Genomic DNA, 22,820 nt, shown 5'->3' with positions numbered 1-22,820 from the left:
CTCATCTTTTTCTATTTATATATATATTTATTGGTACATTTTAGGTATAAAATATTTACATTTATTGTTGCTTGTTTGTACCAGAACATGATGTATCTTAGTTCTTATTTTTTCTCCCATTATCTGTGCACCCTTCACCCCCTCCACCCTGCCCTATTTACACAGACTTTGATTCCATTTTTTTTTCTTTCTCATAGTTTTTCCTTTCCCTTCTTCCCTTTCCCCTTCCCCTCCTGCCTTTCCCAAACCCTTGGGCCTTTTCCTATTTCAAATGATCAATTATTAATTTTAATCATTTTCATCCTTATTTACACTTTCAGTTTCTCACACTAGAGAAACTATTCGGTATTTTGCACATGTGTGTCCTGTTTATTTCACTTAAGAGTATGGCCTCAATATGCATCCATTTAGCTATCAATGTCTCTAGTTTATCATTCTTTATGGCTCAGTAGTACTCCATTTTATAAAAAACCCACATCTTCTTTATCCAGTTTCCAGTTGATGGGCACTTGTGCTGTTTCCAAGCTTTAGCAAAGCCCTCATCTTAATGATGCTCCCTAGGTCCAAGCTTGGCCCCCAGCCCTCTATGTTGGTCTTATAGTCTTCTCATACAAGGTGATTCTGTCATCTCTGTCTTCTGTGGGAGTATGTGTATTTGTGTGTGTGTGTGTGTGTGTGTGTATGTGTGTGAGAGAGGACTCTTGCCCTCTCCTATTATGTTTGACTATTTCCTTGTGTCCCCTGCAAGCTTGTTTCCCTGAGGGCGATTTCAAAGGTTGTTTTTCATTTCTATCTTCATGCACAGAAATCTTCACCCCAGGACTGAGGAGATGGGTGGTTTGGCAGGGGTTACACTGTGCTCTAGCAAAAGGCAGGCATTTCCCCCATTGTACCTCATTGCCACACTGTTCTGGGCATGACACAGAAGTGTCCTATAAGATGAGGAGGGAGGTGGGACAAGCAGCCCCTGGCTGAGGTCCTTGTCTCTGTGGGAGATCTCATAACTTGGCAATTTCTCCAGGGCAGAATGTGGGTGAAGGCAGTCGCAGGAAGGCTTTGAAGAGTTCCTTCACATGTGCTGGTCTGGAAATGTGGGACAATGGGACTTGAGTGGGCCATAGGATGCCTTGGCCTGCCAATGTGGGATAATGATTCCTGGTCTATTCACAGGGTTGGAGGGAGACTAGGGGCTTGAGAGATATGTCTAGGCCTGTGAGGTTGAAAAGTCAGGAGGCAGGTTTATTGTGATGTAGGGTCTCCTTGATATGCTTATTAAAAGAGGCAGGTTTCAGTTCTGCTCTTAGGCTGCCTAGCAAGAAGTTCCCATGCTCATAAACGGCATTCATAACTTTCTCCTTGCCCTTCATGTGGTCAAAATTCCTGTCCTCTGCCTGATAAAAGGCAGGAGCAATAACAGGTCTCAGTGAGAGCCCTTGTTGTTCTTCAGTCCTCTCCACCTTCCCTGGGTCTGTCCTGCACAGCAGAGGCATGGCAAGTCACTCTTATCGCATTGGCTCCAGCCATGGGGTCAGGAACTTCAGCTCTTGCTCTGCTGTTGTGCCCAAGCCAGGGACTCACAGCAATGTCAGTGCCATGACCTATTGTGGGGTAGTGCTGGGGTGCCAGGCTACAGAGGCCTCTGGGGCTTTGGCAGCCGGAGCCTGTGTGTGGTGGGGTCACCTCGGATGGCACTGGGTTGCAGATGGCCCCTACGCATTGGCGGCAGCTTTGGCTACCGGGCAGGTGGCCTGTGCGGGCCCAGTCCTCCCTGCATCTCCACTGTGACAGTCAATGAGAACCTCCTCACACCCCTCAACCTGGAGATCAACCCCAACGCTCAGTGTGTGAAGCAGCAGGAGAAGGAGCAGATCAAGTGCCTCAATAACAAATTTGCTGCCTTCATCGACAAGGTGGGTGTCCTGGATCACACTGTTCCTGAACAGGGTTGGTTTGCATACTATTTCCTGGGAGTGTGGCTTAGGAAGGGGCAAGGGACATGGAACCTGATGATGGGTAGGAGGGTGTGGGTGGGGGGGACAGCTGTTTTAAGGAGGTGCTGCCATCCTAGGCAAGAAGATAGGAGCCGGGACCAAGGAGGGCCAGAGGGTCCTTTCCTTTTCCTTCTTTTTTTTTTTTTTTTAACAATCACATAAGGAAGCATTTATTTGGGATTTAACTTGAAATCATACAAATAAAATTTGTATAAACACAAACCCACACTGAGTCATAACACATAGCAAAGGACAAAGTAAAAACAAAACTAACTGGCAGCTATATACAGGTGGACACAGTTGTGTCTTGTACACTAGAAAGTCTTTTACAAAATAATCATTGGAGCAACAGAAGACCAGTCTTCAATGTCATCCTGCAAGATTTCTTTAGCATCTCCTGTTTTCTCCAATGTCTTCCTCTTTAGTATGGCTGGTAATTATTTTGGTGATTGCCACCCCGTCGAGATGCCTTGCCGTAAGTGCTCTGTTGACCACTGTAGTCTGCATATCTCTGTCCATATCCATAGTTCCCATAGTTATACCCAGTATAATCATATCCGCCATAGCCACTATAGTTTTGCTCACCACCATAGGCACTACTGTAATTTCCATATCCTTCATCATGATAGCTATTAAATCCTTGGTTCCAGTTTTGGCCCTGACCTCGGCCTTGACCCCTAGTATCACCTTGCCCACCAGCTGCAGCACCTCTTCCTCCTTTTTGTTGTTGCTGTTGCTGCCGATATAGCTCTTTGGGTTGTGCAACTTTGATTTCACACTTTCCAGAACCAATCTGATGGTATCTGCTTTCTAACAATTTCTTGACTGGCTCTTCATCTGTATATGTGATAAAACAAAATCCTCTCCTTTCATTTGTTTTTGTATCCATGGGAAGTTCAATATTTTCAATCTCTCCAAAGGCTCCGAAATGTTCTTTAATTTCTTCTTCAGAAGTATCTGGGCTCAATCCACTCACAAAAATCTTTTTAGGGGTTTCTTTCCCTTTTAAAGCTTTGGCTCTCTTGGGTCTATCAATTTCCCATCCAGTTTATGTTCGTTTAGCTCCAAAACCTTATCAACGCTAGCAGCATCTTTGAAAAAGCACAAATCCAAGCCCTCTTCCAGTGACTGGGTCTGTTTTAATTGAGCAGTCTACAACTTCCCCAAATCGAGACAAATATTCCGTCAGATCTTTCTTGCTTGTATCCCAGCTCAAGCCTCCAATAAACATTTTACCGTCATCCTGCTGGTTCTTGCTCACGTTGATCTTGGATCCCTCGGCGAACTCCTCTATATTGCTGTACTCGTTCATGTCCTTCATGGTGGCGGAACCGTCAGCAGGGGCGAGCGGGCGCGCGGTCCGGGTCGCCGGGTGCTGGCGGCAGCGGAGCGTTGTATGGAGCTGGATTTAAAATGGCGGCGGGGATTTAGCTCAGTGGTTTCGCCTCCTGTCTCGCAAGCGCAAGGACCCAAGTTTGATCTCTGGTACCAAAAAAAAAAAAAAAAAAGGCGGCGGAAGAGCTCCTTTTCCTTCTTGATGGGGACATTGCAGCAAGGCTATGAATCCTCAGGACTTCTGCCAAGGCACCTTTTACCCCTGAACGTGTAGATTAAAGGCAGTGAATTGAGAAACATAGAGGCTGGCTCAAGAAGAGCGTGCTGAATTGCACTTTGTTGACATTACAGTGTTTGATTGTGTAGATATTGCTGATTTCCTTTGACCTAATAATGCCCCTCTAAGTGCTCACAGTCTTCAGAGGAGATCAGCCACTGAAGTCCAAGTGAGGAAAGGCTCATCTTTCAGGCCCACTAGCATGATGTTCCAGGGACTTTGTAGGAAGGCATGAGCCAGGGTGATGGTGAGGGGAGCTCTGCTCTCAGACAAACTCCATTTTCAGCAAGGGTGCTGCACCTCCATTCTCAATATGCTACAGCCACTCTTCCCTTGCAGTGACACAGTGAGGCCGACCGTGGGGCTAGTCAGGTTGTCCATTGCATGGGTCACACACTCAGAGTCAGGGAAGTTGAAATCCAGCCCATGACTTGCATGTGGGCTGTGTGTTTTGGCAAGAGGCTGCATGTGTGCAGTGAGGGCCCTGAACATGCAGATGCAAAGGGATCTTCCCACATGGCCTTTTGGATATCATCCAAGGTGGCTGCTCTCTCTCTGTTGAGAGGAATCAGTTCCTGGTCTGGGAAGAGAGTCACATCGCTGCACCAGGCTGGCTTTGCCATCTCCATGTGCAAAGACCTCCCTTCAGGCTCCAAACTGCATTGAGCTCCAGGCTGCAAACTGCACAGATATGGTGGGGTAGTCCTGCAGAGAGCAAGCTGCAGGGCTGCCCCGGGCCCTTGGCCTGCATGGTGAATCCCAAGGCAGGTACCTTTTGGATAACTAGGATTTTGTTACCTTTCCCACAGGCATATTCAGTAGAGAGTTCTTTGTATGAGGACTGTATTCCCAACAAGTTAGGCCTGACAGGGAATCACCTACTTCAGCACTGGAACTGTCAAACTTAGTTTGGGGCATAGCAGGTCACATGGGTGAAGCTGAACGGAGAGGCAGACCTACCTACTAGTCAGCACTAGCTGCAGGCTTTGCACTGTTAGTACTTCTGATTTGTCAAAAGATCAGAGATTCAGATTCTTGAGTTAAATCACTTAAATACTAAATGTTGGTAACTAATCAGGTTTCTATAAAACAGTGTCTAGGTCAAATAGGCCTTGGTTGTGGGCCTGATAGGGCTGAGCAGCTGCCAGTGATGAATTCCTACGGTCTTGGTTTACAGCAAGGCTCAGAGAGAATGAGGGAAAGTGGCCTGGGTGGTGGCAGAGTTAGGTAGCTGGGATCTCCTAATTCCTGGTGCAGGGAACACCCTCTTGGGCTCCAGTACCCCAAGATCAGAATGAGAATCATGGTTAGGTGTATTGTTTAATTGCAATTTTTAATTGCTGTGCACAAGTTAGCAGCTTAAAGGAACACCTTCTTGTGAGGCTAACAGCTGTGTCGGGGCAGGGCTGCGTATCTTTTTGGAGGTCACAGGGGAGAATCTGTTTCCAGAGGCATAAAAGCTTTTCGAAGAATTAAATTCTAAGAGGTTGTAGGGCTTGGGTTCCTGCTTCTTGATGGCTGGCTACTAGGGGATGTTCCCAGAGGCTAAACTTCCTGCAGTCCTTGGCGAGTGGCCCCTTCTTTCTCTGTCTTCAAAGCCAGTAATGGTGGGTAGACTCCTTCTCATGTGTCAAATTTTGTTCTGTCTCCAGATGAGCATCTTGCTCATTCTTATGCCTTCCTCTTCCACCTTGAAGGGGTCCTGTGGTACCTTTTTCCCACTTGGATAATCCAGGCAAAGCTTCCATGTTCAGGTCCATAACCTTAATTCCAGCAATAAGACTCCTTTGGAAGGTCCCTATGCAGTGTAACACAGTCACAGGTACCCCAGGAATGGGGCATGGGTATCCCTGAGGACTCATTGTTTGGCCTATCACATGTGGTCTGCTGGTGCTTCATTCTGTGCAGAGTGAATGAATGGCTGTAAGTTGTGTGCTCTTTCGAGGCGGTGAGGATGGGTGGAGGGAAGTTACTTGGAGGGGATAATTATGACCTGCACTTTCAGACTTTGCCAGTGGTTTGGCCTCTTTGGGAGGGTCACAGGTGGCTGAAGGGCAGGGGCCATCCCAAAGGCAGAGAGGGTTTGGGGACCCAGTTGCCTCCGTAGGCTCTCCACTGAGTCTCTTTCCTTCACTTTGACTGGCAGGTGCACTTCCTGGAACAGCAGAACAAGCTGCTGGAGACTAAGTGGCAATTCTACCAGAACCATGAGTTCTGCCAGGGCAACCTGGAGGAGCTGTTCCAGGGCTACATCCAGACACTAAGGCGGGTGAATGAATACATGGAGGATGATGCTGGGAGGCTGACCTTGGAGCTCAACCACGTGCAGGAGCAACTGGAGGGTTTCAAGAAGAAGTGAGCAGGACAGGGTGGGGGCAGTTATTGGGAGCGAAATGGGTTTTAGATGAGGGCATACAACTGTCTTGGAGGCAAGACTGCAGAAGGTCAGAGTCACCCTCATACCTGTCAGCTGGTTCTGCTCTCTCAGGCTACTCTGTCTTGTCTCAGCTGCTGGCCTTCATAGCCCCTTCCTGAGGACCAGAGTGTGAGTTGGAGAGAAGAGTCCCAGTCTTGGAGGGCAGGAAGGCACTCTCCAGGGCACAGACTGGCACAGAGATGGAGAGAGAACAAATGAAACAGGAAGACAGAGCCAAGAGGGCCGCCCTGGAAGAGATTTTTAAAAAATAATCTGGCTGATGCCATTCAAAGTATTCAAGGACCTTAGATTGTTCCTTCTTTTACTCTGCATATAAACCATCAAGCTTTCCTTATGCAAGGTTCCACAATTAAACACAATGTAAATCTTTCATTTGAGCCTGGTTGTTTAGTCGTGCTATAATCTAAACTCACTGGGCCATTATTAATTTGCTTCTTTATACCCTGTAAGATATGGAAAGAATGAAAGGTGATTTTGACATTCATTGGTCCTGGTCATTCTAACCTTAGCCTTCTCCGGAGTTCTGGACTTAGAAATCAGGTTTTGCCATCAGGTGTCCAGGTCCACTTCCCAGTCTTGGTATGTCAAGGGTGGTGATTATAGAACTGAGAGTTTACTACAGTTGGAATTTCCCTGTAATTAAAAGGTTGTAGATAGCACTCTCTGGGAACTCTGCACTCCTTGTGGCTGCTTCAGGGAGGAAGTCCCACTGGGTTGGGGAAGAGAGTGAGGCCAGTGGAGGAGAAATTCCCCTGGGCCATGGGTTGATTCCAGGAATTCAAGGCCTGGGACATAGGGTCAGGGGGAACAGAACCTGACTGGGGGTGTTTAGATATCTTCATATTTTGCTCAGTTTTAGAGTTGAAAGGCTCTGGAGAACATAGATCTGCCTTTCACTCACCCACAAATATTTACTCTATGCCTCACCACATAGCAGGTGATTTTTTTTCCATTAAGTTCATTGGTACGTTTTAGGTATAAAATACAGTTACATTCACCATTGGGATCCTGTGCCATTACAAGAGTATCTTGGTTCTTATTTTTTTCCCCTCCCCTGTCCTTCCTTCACCCCCTCCACCCTTCCCTATTTGCAAAGACTTTGTTTCCATTTTTTTCCTTTTCTCATATTTTTTCTTTTCCCTTCTTTCCTTTCCCCTACCCCTCCCACTTCCCCTACTCCTTTAGACCTTTTCTTCCTATTACACAATATCAATTATACATTTTAAAATACAATATCAAAATTTAGAGGACATTACCACAGATTTTACAGAATTTAAAAGGATATAGAAAGCATATTACAAAAATCTTTTTTTGAAATAAATTTGACAACTTCTAAGAAGTACTTTGGAAGGCACATTAATGAAACTGACTCTGGAGGAAATATAAAATTTGAATAGCACCTATTAAAGAAAGCATATTCCTAGCTTGAAAACCTACCTATATGACAACAACAGGCTCATAAACATTTAACTGATGAAGCATATCAAACATTTAAAGCAGAAAAAAGAAGAAACACTTCTCCTCTCATTTTAGGAGATCAACATTGTGCTAATACTAAAACTGGATAAAGATAATAGAAGAAAAAAGTATGAACATAGATAAAAACTTGTTTAACAAAACAAACTATTAGAAGTCAGATCTGGCAGGATGTAGAAAGTGGTTTTGTTATAGGGATGGCAGTGTTGGTTCAGCATTGGGAGAGCCACCCCCATAAGTCATCATTTTAATAGAGGAAAGGAAAAAGCCATATGATCCTGTCAGTAGTTGCAGAAAAAGTAAATTCTATAGCTGTGCGTGGTAAAAGCTATCAGGAGACTAGAAGCAGAACAGAACCTTCTCAACAGATAAGACATGTACCCCATACTTCCAGCAAAAATGCCTTATATGAATGGAAAAGATACAATACTTTCTCCCTAAGGTGGGGAACAAGGGCAGATATGCCTACTCTTCAACTGTGCATTAAACTTTGAAACACAGACCCAAACCAAAATAGTCTGGCAATACAAAGAAATAATTAGCATAGGATTGGCAAGGTAGAAGTAAAATCTTTATATGTAGATGAAATGATCATCTACAGAGAAAATACTAAGAAATCTCTAGTAGCCCCTAGAACTTGTATTTGAACTGAGCAGGATTACAAAACACAAGGTATATATAAAAATTCAGGTCTATGTATACTTTCTATAAATGAAGAATTGGATATTGAAATTTAAAAGTTATGTAGGAGTACAAAGGACCTAGAAAAGTAAAAAGAAAAAAAAAGAAGAAAAAACCAGTGTTTTGGAGACATTTATTACCTAATTTTAAGACTTCCTCTAAAGCTACAGTAATCAAGGCAGTGTTGGCATAAGGAAAGACATATAGATCAATGGAATAAAACAGAGAATCTAGAAATAGAACAACACATATACGGTCCACTGAGTTTTGAAAGATTATTTAACATAAAATTTTATAGAACATAAACTCAACTCAAGAGCAGAGGAAAAGACAGTGTTTTCAGCAAATGGTACTAGAACACCTGGTATCCGTATATAATAAATTAACCTCAACCTTTTATTTCCATACATAAAAATAACTTGAAAGGATATATGAACCTAAATATGAAAGACTAAAACTATAAAACTTTAAGAGGAAATTAGGAGGAAAAATGTCCATGAATTTAGGGTAGGCAAGAATTTCCTAGGATACAAAAAACATGATGTATATAAGAAAAAAATTGATAAATGAGATTCCATCAAAATTCAGAACTTTAAATGACATTGTTAAGAAAATGGAAAGTAGTCCTTAAACAGACCATATTTATAATACATATAACCTATGACCAGAATATATAAAGAACTCTTATAGCTCATTAATAGACAACCCAGCTAAAAAGTAGACACAAGAAGATGATAAATAGCCAGTATAGGACAAAGAAAGGTGTGCAACACTAGAATCAGAAAAATACTAATCAGTACAATAACAAGATCGTATTATACACTCATTAGGGAGATGAAGTTCAAAGTTTTAAAAGAACTAATGTCAGCTTAGGTGTGAGCCAGTTAGAACTTTCTAATAGTGCTAATGTGAATGTAAAATGGTAAAACCATTTTGGAAAACAATATAGGAATTTCTTGAATTACTGTTAAGAACCAACAGTTCTGTTCCTAAGTCTTTACTTAAGAGGAATGAAAACACATGTTCACAATAGATTTGTACATACAAGTTGACTATCCCTTATCTGAAATTCTTGGGACCAGAAGTGTTTCAGATTTTGGGTTGAAATCCACTTGATCTGCAAAGAGGATAGCTGCTCCTGCTTTTTTGGGGGTTTCCGTCACGTGGAGTATATTTTCCACCCTTTAACTTTCAGTCTATGAGTTTCTTTTTGAAGTAAGTGTGTTTCTTGCATGCGGAATATTGTTGGATCTTGCTTCTTGACCCATTCTGCCTGTCTATTTCTTTTGATTGGTGAATTGAGACCATTAACATTGATGGTTATAACTGATATGTATTGATTTATCATTGTCATGACTTTTTCTTTTTGTTGGATTCTCCCCCTTTGCATTTAATTTGTTATCATGCCCAATGGATTCTTTCTGCTGAGCTTCCTGGAGTTGTGATCCTCATTGTCTTTTCCTAGGATATTGTCTAAAATTTTTTGGAGTGCTGGTTTGGTATTCATGAAGTTCCTAAGGTGCTCTTTGTCATGAAAGTATCTTATTTCTCCATTAATTTTGAAAGATAGTTTTGCAGGGTACATCAATCTGGGTTAGAGGGCTGTTTTCCTTTAGGGCTTGAAATACATCACTCCAAGCTCTTCTTGCCTTGAGGGTTTGCATTGAGAAGTCTGCTGCGATTCTGATGGGCTTTCCTTTGTATGTGATTTGTTTCTTTTCTCTCACTGCTTGTAGAATTTTGTTCTTCCATTGGGTTTCTGGAATCTTAACAATTATATGCCTATGTGTAGATTTTTTTTTGATCAAGGCTAGTTGGAGTCCTATATGCCTCACTTATCTGTATGTCAAGTTCTTTTCCCCTGATTGGGAAGTTTTTTGCTATCACATCTGTGAACAGTTTTGTTTTTATGTCATCTGTGCTCTCTCCTGTTTCTTCATTGACTCTGATCAGTCTTATTTTATTCTTCTTTGCATCGTCTAGCAGCTGCTGGATTGATTTCTTGTGGTCCCTTACAATTTTAAAGAAAATTTTCTGTTCCTGATCACTAATTGCAATCTTATCTTCTATATCTGAAATTCTGTCCTCACATTGGCTCATTCTGCTGTGTAAGCTTTCAATGGAGTTTTTAATCTCCTGGAAATCTGTTTTCATCTGTTTTATGGATTCCATTTGTTTCCTATGTTGGGATTCTATCATGTTCCTCAGCTCCTCTATTTTTTAATCTGTGTCCTCTCTAGATTTATTAATCATGTCTTGCACTAAGGGCACAATCTCTGCTGTTATCTGAGAAATTATTTCTGATTTCATTTTTTCCAGATCCTCTTTTGTTGCCAGTTCAGGGAGTCCAGGTGGTTGAGTATCAGAGTGTTCCACTTTGTTTCCCTTTGGGGTTGCTCTAGGTGATCTGGAACTCTGGTTTTGAGACTTGTTTATGTGTCTTCTCATTTTGACAGGGGTGGGGTGGTGCCTGCTGGTGCCTTTGCGGCTCACCTCCTCTGTGGTGGGTGTGGTGGTATGGAGGCCTGGAAGCCTCCTCCCCCATAGCAGGTGATTTAAGCCATTTTGCATCATTGGGCTGAGGCTTTGCAGTGACTTCAGTCCAACCTGGGACCAGAGTCCAGTGGCCTTGTGTTGATTCTTTCTGGCTGGGAAATAAAAGTGCAGAGAGGCCACAGCTCTTCTCCAAGGACACACAGAAAGAAAGTGAAAAGGCACGAGTTTTGAAGCCCTAGCCTCCAGCTGGCCAGCCTTTCTCCTGTCCTCTCTCCTCAGGTATGAAGAGGAGCTGGCCCTCGGGGCCACAGCTGAGAATGAGTTGGTTCTGCTAAAAAAGGTGAGTGACTCCTGTCACATGGGGAAGAATGAAACCTTGAACACTAAAGACTCTGATACTGGGTGTCCTGTCATATTCCTGTAAGTCCAGTTGGTGGTGGCAAGGACTTAAACTCCTTGGCAATGACAAGATGCCATCTTGGCCACCACACAGCAACCCAGACTGTGTTGATGAGGGCTCTGGAGAAAAAAACCTGGGGTAGTGCCTTTGGGCTTCTTCTAAGCAACCTAGTTAGCTGAGATGTGCTGTATGAAATCTGTTCTGCTTTCATGTGAACATCACTCATCCTACCATCCTAGACAGGGATGGGGCTGGGGGTGAGGTGGTTTGGTGGTAGCCAGTGTTTCTTAGTTTGTTGAGATTTGTAAGTCTGTGTTGATTTAATAGCAATGGCTGTCATTCAGTTCTATTAGAGAGTATGAAAACACCAGAGGGGAAAAAACTGCTCATGGAATTTCCTTTTATTTCAATTTGATGAGTGAAAGTAAATATATGTGTTCTTTAGTAAATAGTGCCCTTGACAGCCTCTGTAATTGTAAGTAATGGGGGAGTTGAGGGAGGGCTGGTGACAGATCTGTCAGTACAGGTGTCACCTGGGTATCAGGCAGAAGAATCAGCATGCTCTTGCTCTATGGGCAGCTTGGCTGAGATGAAGCAGCCCATTCTGGGCTCTGATACAAGGCTTTCTGTTCAGCAAGGTCCTCAGTACTGGAGGGGATGAACTTCTCCCCAGTTTCCTTCCAATGGTGATCAGTTCTGCTGCCTGATATTCATTTCACATGAGAGACTGTCAGGAGCAAATAGCGAAGAGGGCCCCAAGGGAAAGATGAAGAGTCTAGGTTACACTTGTGAGTGCAGGTGGAGGGGCCTGAGGCAGAGAGGTCATAGGCAGGAGACAACCTCAGGACACAGAGGGTAGGAGTGTGCCCATCCCCCACCCTCTCTGGTCTGTCTCCCCCAGGACATAGACAGTGCTTATCTGCGCAAGTCAGACCTGGAAGCCAATGTGGAGCTGTTGACCAGGGAGATCACCTTCCTACGGTCTCTCTATGAGGAAGTAAGAGGAGGAGGAAGAGGGGGGAGACAGAGAAGGGCTCTCTTGAGCTGTGGGCTGTCCTGGTTCCTGGGTTCTCTGGAAAGTTGGGCATTGCTTACCCTCCTAGGTCCTGAACACCTTTCATTGTATAACCAGAGGGGATTCTTCTCTGGATTCAGGCCTCCTTTCCAAATGGGAGTGGGTGAGGCCTATCTTCTAAGATGGTTAGAAAAACCGTGGTTCATCCCTTGTCCACCCTGCAAGACATAACATGAAGATTTGACAACTCATTGTTCTCTGGTGGATTATAGTTGTACAGATGGCTACAGCTGATCTGGTAGATCATCCCCTGAGCTGAAGTGATCCAGTTGATCTGCATACATCTATTTCTTTCTTTTCTTTTCTTTTCTTTTTGGTACTGGGGATCGAACTAGGGTCCTTCCACTAGCAAGGCAGGCGGTGGAACCACTGAGCTAGATCACCAGTCCTATACATCTAAATCTATTTTGGCTGGTGCTGATCCAGGCACTAGTAGAATTCTCCTTTATACACTGCACAGGTTCATGGCCCATATTAAAGCCTTTTCCTTTACATAACATTTTTGTTGTTGTTTTGCTTTGGTACTGGGGATTGAACTCAGGTCCTTGTGCTTGCAAGGCAGGTGGCGCAACCACTGAGCTAAATCCCTGGCCCCAAAGCCTTTTCCTTTAAAAGTTTACTTTTACAGGGGCTGGGGATTTAGCTCAGTGGTTCTGCAGCCTGCCTTGCAAATGGAACATCTGGAGTTCAATCCCTGGTACCAAAAAAAGAGTTTGCTTTTACAATTTCCTGATTGCCAGTCATTTTCTAATTTCTTTTGGGGGTGTTTTGAGGATTACCTAGGAGATGGGATGGGAGTGGGAATTACTGCTGCAGGCTGTTTGTTGTCATGTACCGGAAATCTGGATCCTTCAGTCACAAATCTCTGAAACCTCAGTGGTGGTGAAGATGGACAACAGCCGGGAGCTCAACATGGATGTGGTTGTGGCTGAGATCAAGGCTCAGTATGATGATATTGCCAGCCGCAGCAGGGCTGAGGCTGCGGGCTGGTACCAGACCAAGGTAAATGGGCTGGGCTCCCTGCTGAACAAGCAGGTGGTTGTACCCCTGGAGCGCCCCAGGAACATGTGCTCATAGCCAGACTGGCTGCAGCTGAGGTCCTGGGTAGAGCAGGGCAAGTAGGTGGGACTGTGGCAGACTGGGCTGGCTGGTCAGCCTCTCCGTGGTGACATTGCACTGTGACCTTAGCCACCATGTCTGTGTGTGGTCTCCCAACTTGCAGTGCGAGGAGATGAAGGCTACAGTGATCCAGCAGAGTGAGAACCTCCGCAAAAGCAAGGATGAGTTGAACAAGCTGAACCGCTTGATCCAGAGGCTGACAGCAGAGGTGGAGAATGCTAAGCAGCAGGTCAGGGACACCAAGACTGTACCAGGAACTGTGCTTCTTATCTAGTTCTGCTTTGCTCCTATCTTCAGGGGCAGCCACTATCTTTAGAATGGCTTTTATTTTCACTGTGCCAGAGAATTTGCCCTTTGTCTTCTTCCTGCACTTGCTATTATCAGATTTTCCAGTTCTTATGAGTCTGGTAGATGTAAAACTGGAATCTAGTTAACTTTTCATTCTTCTGATTAAGTAGTGATATGAAACTTCTCATACACATACAAGTCATTTGTATTTCCCTTTCTAAGAGTTGCCTGTTCACATTATCTGCTCATTTTCTAGTGAGATTCCTGTCTTTTTGTTGTTGTTGTTTTGGTAGTACTGGGGATTTGAATCCAAGGCTTTTGCACTGAGCTGTATCCCCAGATCTTTTTAATTATTTAAAAATTTTGAGACAGTGTCTCACTAAATTGCCACGTTATCCAGGCTGGGCTCAAACTGGCCACTCTCCTGCCTCCCAGGGTGCTGAGGTTACAGGCATGTGCTGCCATGCCTGGTTTCACCTTTTGTGATGACTTGCAGCACTGCCTCATCCATTCTATCTAGATTATAGCCCTTTATCAGTCATACTATTGCAATTAATTGATCTTCTCTCAATCTGTCACTCTTCCTTTCAAGGGTTTATCATTATAAAGTCTTGAGATAATAGAGATACACTCCCATATTTTGTCATCTATTAGATTTATGTTTTACCTCTCACATTTAGGAATTTATTCCATTTGAACTTTTACAAAAATCTATAATGAAGAGGGTTCTAATTTAATTTTTCTATATAGAGTAAGAAAATAGATTATATAATCTGTTTCTCCCCCGATTTGTCATACTACTTCTAGCCTAGTGCTGAGTTCACACCTGGCTCATTTTCCATTCTCTCCTTTCTGTGTGGCTGTTGGATACAAGATGTATCACAAGTAACTTGTTGCTAATAGTAGCTAATTTAATGAAATATGGGAATGAGTGTGTTTGTTACTTTTCTCTCAACACTGAGACAAAATACCTGACACCCAAAGTTAAAGGAGGAAAGGTTTATTTGACTTACAGTTCATAGAGGTTTCAGTCCACAATCAGCTGGCTCCAAGGCAGGGTGGCAGAGGGGCAACAGTTCATGGTAGACAAACTGTAGCAAAGCAGCAAGGGGCCTTAACAGTGTCTTTCTACACCTTTTATCTTATTCAGACTACCTAGGGCATGTAGCATTCATGTCCCTAATCCTAGTGCCTTTGGGCCTAGCCCCACCATGAATCAATCACACTTCCAAAATAGCCTATGACCACATGAGGATTGGGGGACATCTAGACACAAACCATAACAATGGGTTACTTTATGGAAGCGCCACTAGAGAAGATTTGAGGTGCTGTCCATCCCAACCTGGCTTTTGCTCATTTGTATTCCAATGTTCTGTCTAATGGGAGCAGCTGGAAGCCAGTGTGCTGGGAATTTATCTTTCAGTGTGCTGAGTTCAGTGGGCCAAAGAATGAGACGTGTGTGTGTGTGTATGTGCACACGTGCACACATGTGCAGATGTGCGTGTGGGAGTGGGGTGGATGAAGCCCTGTATGGAGGTCTTGGAAAACCCGGGCTTGTCACTACTTAATTGGGCTGCCTAGGGCAAGTTGCATCTTGTCTGAGCTTCAGTTTCTTCATCTGCTTGGTGGGAATAGTAATGCCTGTTCTGACAAGGCTGCAGAAAAACTTTGAAGGTCAAATAAGATAATACCTGTGAAAGTGCCTTGTAAACTAACATGGACATATGGCAATAGTGCTAATTATTATTTGTGCTATTCCTAGGTTAACATTTCCTCCCTCTAATGGCCTACTTGTAAAACTCATGAGAATTTTACAATAAAGTGATGCAAAAATGAAAGATAAAAAAGCTCTAAATGTCAGGATTTAGCTCAGTGGTTCCGGCTCCTAACTCGAAAGCACAAGAGCTCAAGTTCAATTCCCGGTACCAAAAAAAAAAAAGCTCTAAGTGAGCTTTTACTTCCTCATCTAGTTAATTTTCTGCTGATGCATTTCATTTAAAAAAACATCAAGTTCAGAAATTGACCATTTTAAATAGAGGCAAAATTGATGATCAAGACAACTGGAGACTCACCAGCAACCCTCACAGGCCAAACCCCTTTTCAACTCCTCCCCTTCTCTTTTCCCCCACAGTGCAGTAAGCTGGAGGCTTCCATAGCTGAGGCGGAGCAGCAGGGTGAGGCAGCCCTCAGTGATGCTCGCTGCAAGTTGACAGGGCTGGAGGAGGCACTGCAGAAGGCCAAGCAGAACATGGCCTGGCTGCTCAGGGAGTATCAGAAGCTCATGAACTCCAAGCTGGGCCTGGATGTGGAGATCGCCACCTACCACAAACTGCTGGAGGGCGAGGAGAGCCGGTGAGGACAGGGGCTCTGGTGTGCCTTTACATCCCTACTCAGGGCTGGAGGAGCCCCATTGAACTATAATCCTCCAGACAGAGAACATTCAAACTGGGATCAGTTCAAACTGATCATGGAATTCAACCATCCTCCCCCATTTTATAGATAAAGACACCGAGTCCAGAGAGGGGAATGAGTTTGCCCAATATCATAGCCAATTGATGGCAAGCTAAAAAGACAATCTGGTGCAAAAGCAGAAGAACTTGGCTCTGATATCTCCCTTCCTCCTCCCCTCTACAGGTTGTGTGAAGGCATGGGTGCGGTAACATCTGTAAATTGGGCATCTGTAGGTGTGGCTTTCTTGGGTATCAGTAGTCTGAACATCAGATTGCATCTGTCTATGGGCACTGGGTGAAGGAGACCAGAGCTGGAGCCTCTGGGAAATAAACAAATTAGTGACCCACAATATTTGGTCCCTATGTAGACCCACCTGGAGTATCCTTGAAGCTTGGCAAATCCTTTAATAACCAAATTCTGGCACCTTAAATGGTTCTGCAAAACAGGCTAAGTGTTTCTGTTACATACAGAGTACTACTCACATGGCCCCATGTTTTAATAAGAAATACTAAATTTATATTCTGATCACTTGGGGCCTCTGGTCAGCTAACAATACCTGCTCTTTAGAATTCTACTATATATACAGTCCTTAGGGCAGATGTCTGCTTCTGACTATCCATTACCCTCAGCTTTCCAGAAACCACATTTCTAGATGATTCCTCTAGTGTGATCCATCCAGTTTTGCCCAAATATTGCATGAACTCATCTCAACACTAGTCTGGTCCAAATAGAGTGAGGTGTTTAGTTTGATAGCCATGTTCCTTCAAGAAGCAGATGACAATGAGTTTGGTTTTGTCTGTAGTTGTACAAGTCTCATGTTGCTGGTCCCTCAAAATATGATGAGAAATAATAATTTGTATAAGAAGATTCTGGGTCATATCATGTCTGGGATAGAAGAGACTTCTGACCTGGTATCTCTTTTCACAGGTGTGAGCCGTTCCCAGGGTGGCGTGATCAGCGGGAATCTTGGTTCCACTGTCTCACAGGGTGTGGTGAGTGTGGCCACCAGCAACAGTGTCCTGTGCTCCCCCTCTGTCATGGGGTCCTGCTCCAGTGCAAGGTCTGTGCAGTTCACATAGCTGGACAGGACTCTGGACCTCTTGGGTCTGCTGGGAGCTGTGGAGGGGTGGGAAGGGGAAAGCTTTCTGTTGTGGCCCAAAAGCCAGTTTATTCATTGGTCATAGAAGTAACTCTCCAGTTTCCTTCTTACTGGAGTTATAATTTACTCTTTGAGTGTAAACCCTGGGTTTGGCAGGGAGCTAGGTAGAGAGATATGTGCAGTATGTGGGAGCATCTTTGGGGTTGGCCCTTGGATTCGAGGAGCTGTGGGTGCTGCCTCAATATTGAGGGAAAAACAGGGGCAGAGGGGCTAAGGAAGCCTTTTGCTTGATCTAAGAGATTGGATATTCCTGGAGTTCCCCAGCTATTTTATATTACAGAATGGAAATATAAAATGAATATAGAATGATTGAGGCCAATCAGATGAGTCAATTCTATTGGTTGTTTGGAATTGTACAGAATTCTCGTGATTCCCACAGGGATCCTTCTTCTTTCTTTTGGTGTATTTGATTAAATATTGATGGCAAAAGGTTTTCTCCTGCTGAGTGCCTTCATTACTTTCCTCACTCACCCAGGGTACTGCTTGTTTGGTGCTTGTCAGAGTGTGGTCCATGCATGACCACCTGCATCTGGATCCCTCAGGCATACTTGTCAAATATGTGGATTCTGGGATCCATTTAGAACATTAATCAACAGCTCTAGGGATGAGCCCAGGAATCTGCATTTTAGAAAGCTTCTGGGAAATTGCTGTACAAGCCAAGGTGTGAGGGCTACTGGTTTCAGTAGGTAGAGGGAAGAGGAGAGTCAAATAATTTTTGTAATGGAGGTGACTTTCTCTCTGATTCTCATAGGATCAGATTAGTTAGCCCTTTGGCACCCTTCCTTTAATTCTGAAAGGTCAGGGCCATAGCCTGATGTCCACACATGCCAGCATGGAGTGTGGCAAATGCCATAAAGAGGAAGAAAGGGAGCCTGCATTCATTAAGCACCTGCTAAGTGTTTGGCATGTAATACACATACTTCACTCATTTTTCACAGCAACAGCATTATTGTCCCTTTTTATGGGCAAGAAAATTAAGGCTGAAAGAAGTGATTTTACTAAGGTCACACAGCTGGTCCAGAATCCAAACTCAGGTCCAGGGATGCTAATGTTCACACACCTTTACCCACATTCCCTGATTGCTCCTTCAGGCTCAATACTCTGGCTCATCAGATGCTGCTGAATGATGGGTTCTACCCAGTCCTACTTTACTAGTTGTCAACACTTCAGAAATAAGAGATGGGAGGTGATATAGAGACCTCCTGAGAACATTTGTAGAAATATCTCTCCATAGCCCATTCTCTCCAAGAATCCTGTACAGATCATACGATAGTGTGGTTAGGACAGGTGTGTTCTGTAAGGACCCAGTCTTAAAACTCAGACCCCTGATTGGAGGCCATTTTCCTGATGGCCTGGACAGAGACAGGGAGTAGGTGAAGCCTACATCCAGCCCATTCCTGAACTGAGTCCTTGAGAAGTTCCACCTGGGGAGGCCTGCTCAGCGTCTCCTTTGGTGCAGGGTGTCCACCTTGGATGTGATAAGATGGAGAAAAGGACTTCTTTCCCTTCTTGATTCAGAAGACTCTATTTCTCTCACTTTATTTTATTTGGAACATTTTAGAAATAAAAAGAAAAAAAGCCCCAGCCGGGTATAAGATCATCTTGCCGTAAAAATATACATTTGATTTCAAGACAAAGAGAAGCCTTTGAATAGTTCTTCCAGGCAAATGCAGTCCTTCTGACGCCTTCAGACTGTGTCCTCAGGAGCCTCATTAGTCAGGCTATTTGTTATAGGGAAGTTTGTATTTTCCCATGAAGGTTCAAATTAAGTCTGCCTAGATGAACTGACAATACAGAATAACAGGAGAAAAAGCATAAAATTTATTAATGTGCAAATGTGTATGGGAGCTACACACAAGGTATGAGACTCAAAGAAATTACCAGGTAGCTAAATAGCATTTTAAGATACAGAAAGACATAGGGGCTTGAGGCTTCTGGAGGGAGGTGGCAACAAGTTATAGGAAGGTGAAGGGAAGAAATGTACTTCAAACAAGTCATCTTACTATGCTGATAAAACCTCCCAGTAATCTTTCAGAGTGGTTTTCAGAAGAAGAGATGAAAAGCCTGTTTGGGTGTCGGTGACTTTCAGTTTTTTTTCTTCTTCTCTAGTAGCAGGCAGATGTTGTGCTGCCGAGCTAAATCCCCAGCCCACATTTCTTTTCCTTTTTTCTTTTTTCTTTTTTTTCATAAAGAAGTTTCCTCAGCCAGATGAAGGATTCAAAGAAGACCAAGAGGCAGCAGGGGTGGGGGAGAAGGTTAGAGATACCAATTCTAAGACTTTTTCCAGCTCCATGTGTCAAAGTGCCACCTTTGAGAGTATGGTTTTCTGGGCTCCAAGACAGTGCCTTCACCCTGGAAGACTAAGGTATGTATTTCTTAGTAATGCAGTGCTCTCCTGGTCTGCCTCCTGCACCAAGAGGCTCTCCCAGGGGCCTGCATCTTGGATGCATCCTGGTCTGGATCCCACCAAGTTTGAGTATGGGTAAAATCAGATTGAAAAGGCCACCAGAGTAACTCTGGGAAGGGAAAGGAGTCCCTTCGGGTGCTTGCTGCCCTGGAGTTCGGGAATATGACCTGCAGAGGGTCCTTTTTTTTGGTACTGGGGATCGAACTCAGGACCTTGCACCTGTGAGGCAGGCGGCGGAACCACTGAGCTAAATCCCCGGCCCCCTCTGTTTCCTTTTCGATGATGGTGCTGATGGTTATGGTGGTGGTGGTGGTGGTGGTGGTAGTGGATGGTGTGGATTTACCAGTTTGTGCTTTGGATATTTTCTTGATCTTTTAATGCCTAAGTGGACCCTCTGTGTACTGCCCCTACCCTCCTCCATGTCATGGCTGTTCACTTTTCACCATCCCCGCTCAGTAGCATGAAAGGAATTATGGTGGGCACATTGGGAGAACCCTTGGTTTTAAAACAAAGCAGAAATGAGCAGGGATTTTCAGGGGCACAGAGAAATCTGGTAAGGTTTGGAGGAGGCAGGAAAGTAGCAAGAAGCAATGTTAGCTAACATTTTCCCCACACCCAAGGAGAGCAGAATTCAGGTCCTAGTTGCTATGGTGTTCATGAACAAAACACTTGGTACAGCCACCCTGTAACATTCGTGTTCCCAGAGAGAAGCAGTGGTGTGAATAAGCTAGATAAGAGGTAATTCCCAGATGGTCATTTCCATGTCCATGTGAAACACACTTTCTAGCTTTCTTGATAATGTAGTAAACTTGTGTATCTTACTCTGCTTGGCTTAGGAGAGTAATTACACAAAGTTGTATTTCCTGAGATTTTAAAGATTGAAGCAGGAAACAATCAAAGGCATTTGCCCCAGAAGAAAGAAATATCTTGGTGTATTTGTGAGGATGATTGAATCAGCGACTTGCTGAAGGAGTCTTAATGGCTTCAGAGGGGGAAAGGAGAAGACAGCCAAGCCCAAGCTTATCCATTGTTTAGGAAGGACTAACATCCACACTTTTTCTTTTTTTCAGTACTGGATTGAACCCAGGCCTTTGCACTGACATTCATTCCTACCCCTTTTTATTTGGAGACAGGGTCTCACTAAGTCCCTTGCCAGGCTGGCCTTAAACTTTTGGAACTTTTGATTCTCCTGCCTCAGCCTTCTAGAGTGCTGAGATTACAGGTATGCAGCACTGCACCTGGCTTACACTTTTGATTCCTTTTGAAGATGTTTTGGGAAAATGTCAAATATTTAAATAAGAATTGACTAGAGAGGTCTGATTTCTCTGATGAAGATGTGAGGTTGGTTTGTGGTGTTTCATGGGAAAGAGCCTAGGAAAGAGGTTGGAACAGACCCTCTCTTTGATTGGGGCCATTTGCTCTTCTGGCTTTTCCTTGATCTTTCAATTTCAGATCACTTGACTTTGTTAAAAATTGTTTTTCTAATAAAACTTCAATCCTCAGTTACAGATTATCCCTGTTGTCTCCTTTAGGGAACAGAACCCTTATCAGGAGAGGGCTGAGGGAGCTCCAGAGTGCTCTGGACCAAAAGAGCTTGCTCTGGATCTTTGCTGATGGTTGTAAAGTGGGACTAGAGAAGAGGTACCTGTCCTTGGAAGCCAAAGACAACTCTGGCTGGCCAAATTGATTGGTGATCTTTGTACACCAAGCATAGAAACATATTAAAAAGCTTATTGATATCTTCCAGATGTTGGTGTCTTATTTTGGGGGGTATTGGATTTGGGATTTTAGTTTTTCTTCGCCCTGATCTATGGTGACATCAAGTTGTTCTCCCCAAGCACGACTCACTCTAGCAACCCAGAATGAAGGAGATGGCAGAGCTGCAGAGGACTCAGCTTTATCTCAGAGCCCTCCCTCCCCAAAGCACAGATCCCATATCTTATCTAAGATCTCACTGAGACCTGGCAGCCTTGGAAGAATTGGGTCTCAAATCTCCATGTCCCAACTTCTCAGTCCCTGATATTTAGACTTTCCTGTCTAAATGATGAATGATGTATCCAAAGTTGAATGTCAGTCTCTCGTGATCATATGTAGGTCCTCTAGGCCTAGAGAGTCAGAAGAAAGAAGGGGGCAAGCAGGACACTTGGAGGAGGCCTGGCTGGTATCACTTCAAACCTCAAATGGAGCAGTAGCCTGAGCACTTAGAAGAACCCAATAGTTTCTAAAGGGGTCATAAACTTCTGGGCCTGAAATGAGGTTGCAGCCAAATGCATTAGGCTTTAACTTCTCTATGAAAGAGGCTGAGTGATAGGGAGCAGGTTGGAGCAGCAGACAGGCTAGTGGACAGAGATTGTCTGACAATGATCTCATTTGTTCCCCTAATGGTGAAATGGAGCTCAGACCAAGATGGCTGGATGTCCACAGCTTCTGTTCTCCTAGCTGCCTCGGTTAATCCAACACATACCAGACCTGGCAGGTCTTAGCACTCCTTCCTAGGACCTAGTAGAGGCTCAGAGCCAGGAGGAGATACTTTCTGCCTTCCAGAAGCTTTTAGCTTGATCCAGGCTCCAGACATACCCACTGACATCCCTGCCCCAGAGCCCCAGAGCAGGACCAGAGACCCTCAGGATCCTAGAGCTGTGTGTGTGTGTGTGTGTGTGTGTGTGTGTGTGTGTGTGTGTGTGCATGTGAGGGGGTAGACAGGGAGAGCAAAGAAGACTGTTGAGCAAAGGCCAGTGAGAAGAGGAGCATGGACTGGCTCATGTGTCTCTATAGGATGGGAGACAGAGTAGTCCTGGGAGCCTCAGAGGGTGAACTTGTTGCCTTGGGGTGGAGTCCATGTCTAGGAGTGTCCTTGCTGGGTGGAGGGGTTGGACAGGGCTGGTGAATAGGTGAGAAGGAGGTGATGGGGCAAGGGGGAAGCTGGCCCTGACATAAGAGGCCCTCACTTATGCTGGAAAGTGATTTGAGCCTGGAGGAAGTGTAAGGTAGTGCATTTGGAGTAGGGTTCTGGCTGCTGAGCTGTGAAGGCTAAGGAGGAAGAGTTTAGGGGAGCTGGGGCTGTGGTCCAGGCCTACATGGACTGAGGACCAAGTGGGATCAGGCTATGGAATGAGACAGGAAGAGGTGGGGGTCACTAGGGAAGCACTGGATGGAGCAGGACTAGAATTGGTGAGCTGGTGCTGGGGAAGAAGGGAGCAGAGACACTGTAGCTCACAAGACCACATA

The 22,820-nt window shown here is 44.4% G+C and overlaps 1 protein-coding gene and 1 pseudogene across 1 annotated transcript; one reads left to right on the top strand and one right to left on the bottom strand.

Annotated features, from left to right (window-relative positions):
* Positions 1-1,369: 1,369 nt before the first annotated feature.
* On the top strand, positions 1,370-17,252 carry LOC101724562 (keratin, type II cuticular Hb5-like). The gene is given in 11 exon segments (XM_087209750.1): positions 1,370-1,600; positions 1,603-1,910; positions 5,750-5,958; positions 10,973-11,033; positions 11,995-12,090; positions 12,985-13,170; positions 13,391-13,516; positions 15,707-15,927; positions 16,210-16,240; position 16,479; positions 16,954-17,252. Coding segments are annotated over 11 exon segments (1,503 nt in total). The 5' UTR covers positions 1,370-1,488; the 3' UTR covers positions 17,106-17,252.
* Positions 2,278-3,341, bottom strand: LOC106008490 (heterogeneous nuclear ribonucleoprotein D-like pseudogene; annotated as a pseudogene).
* Positions 17,253-22,820: the final 5,568 nt, after the last annotated feature.

This window comes from Heterocephalus glaber, unplaced genomic scaffold (assembly GCF_053883595.1).
Source record: "Heterocephalus glaber isolate CG9 unplaced genomic scaffold, H.glaber_assembly_v1.0 deba00001060, whole genome shotgun sequence".
Taxonomy (NCBI): Eukaryota; Metazoa; Chordata; class Mammalia; order Rodentia; family Bathyergidae; genus Heterocephalus; species Heterocephalus glaber.
Note: the sequence above shows the minus strand (reverse complement) of the source record. Positions and strands in the feature narration are given on the sequence as shown.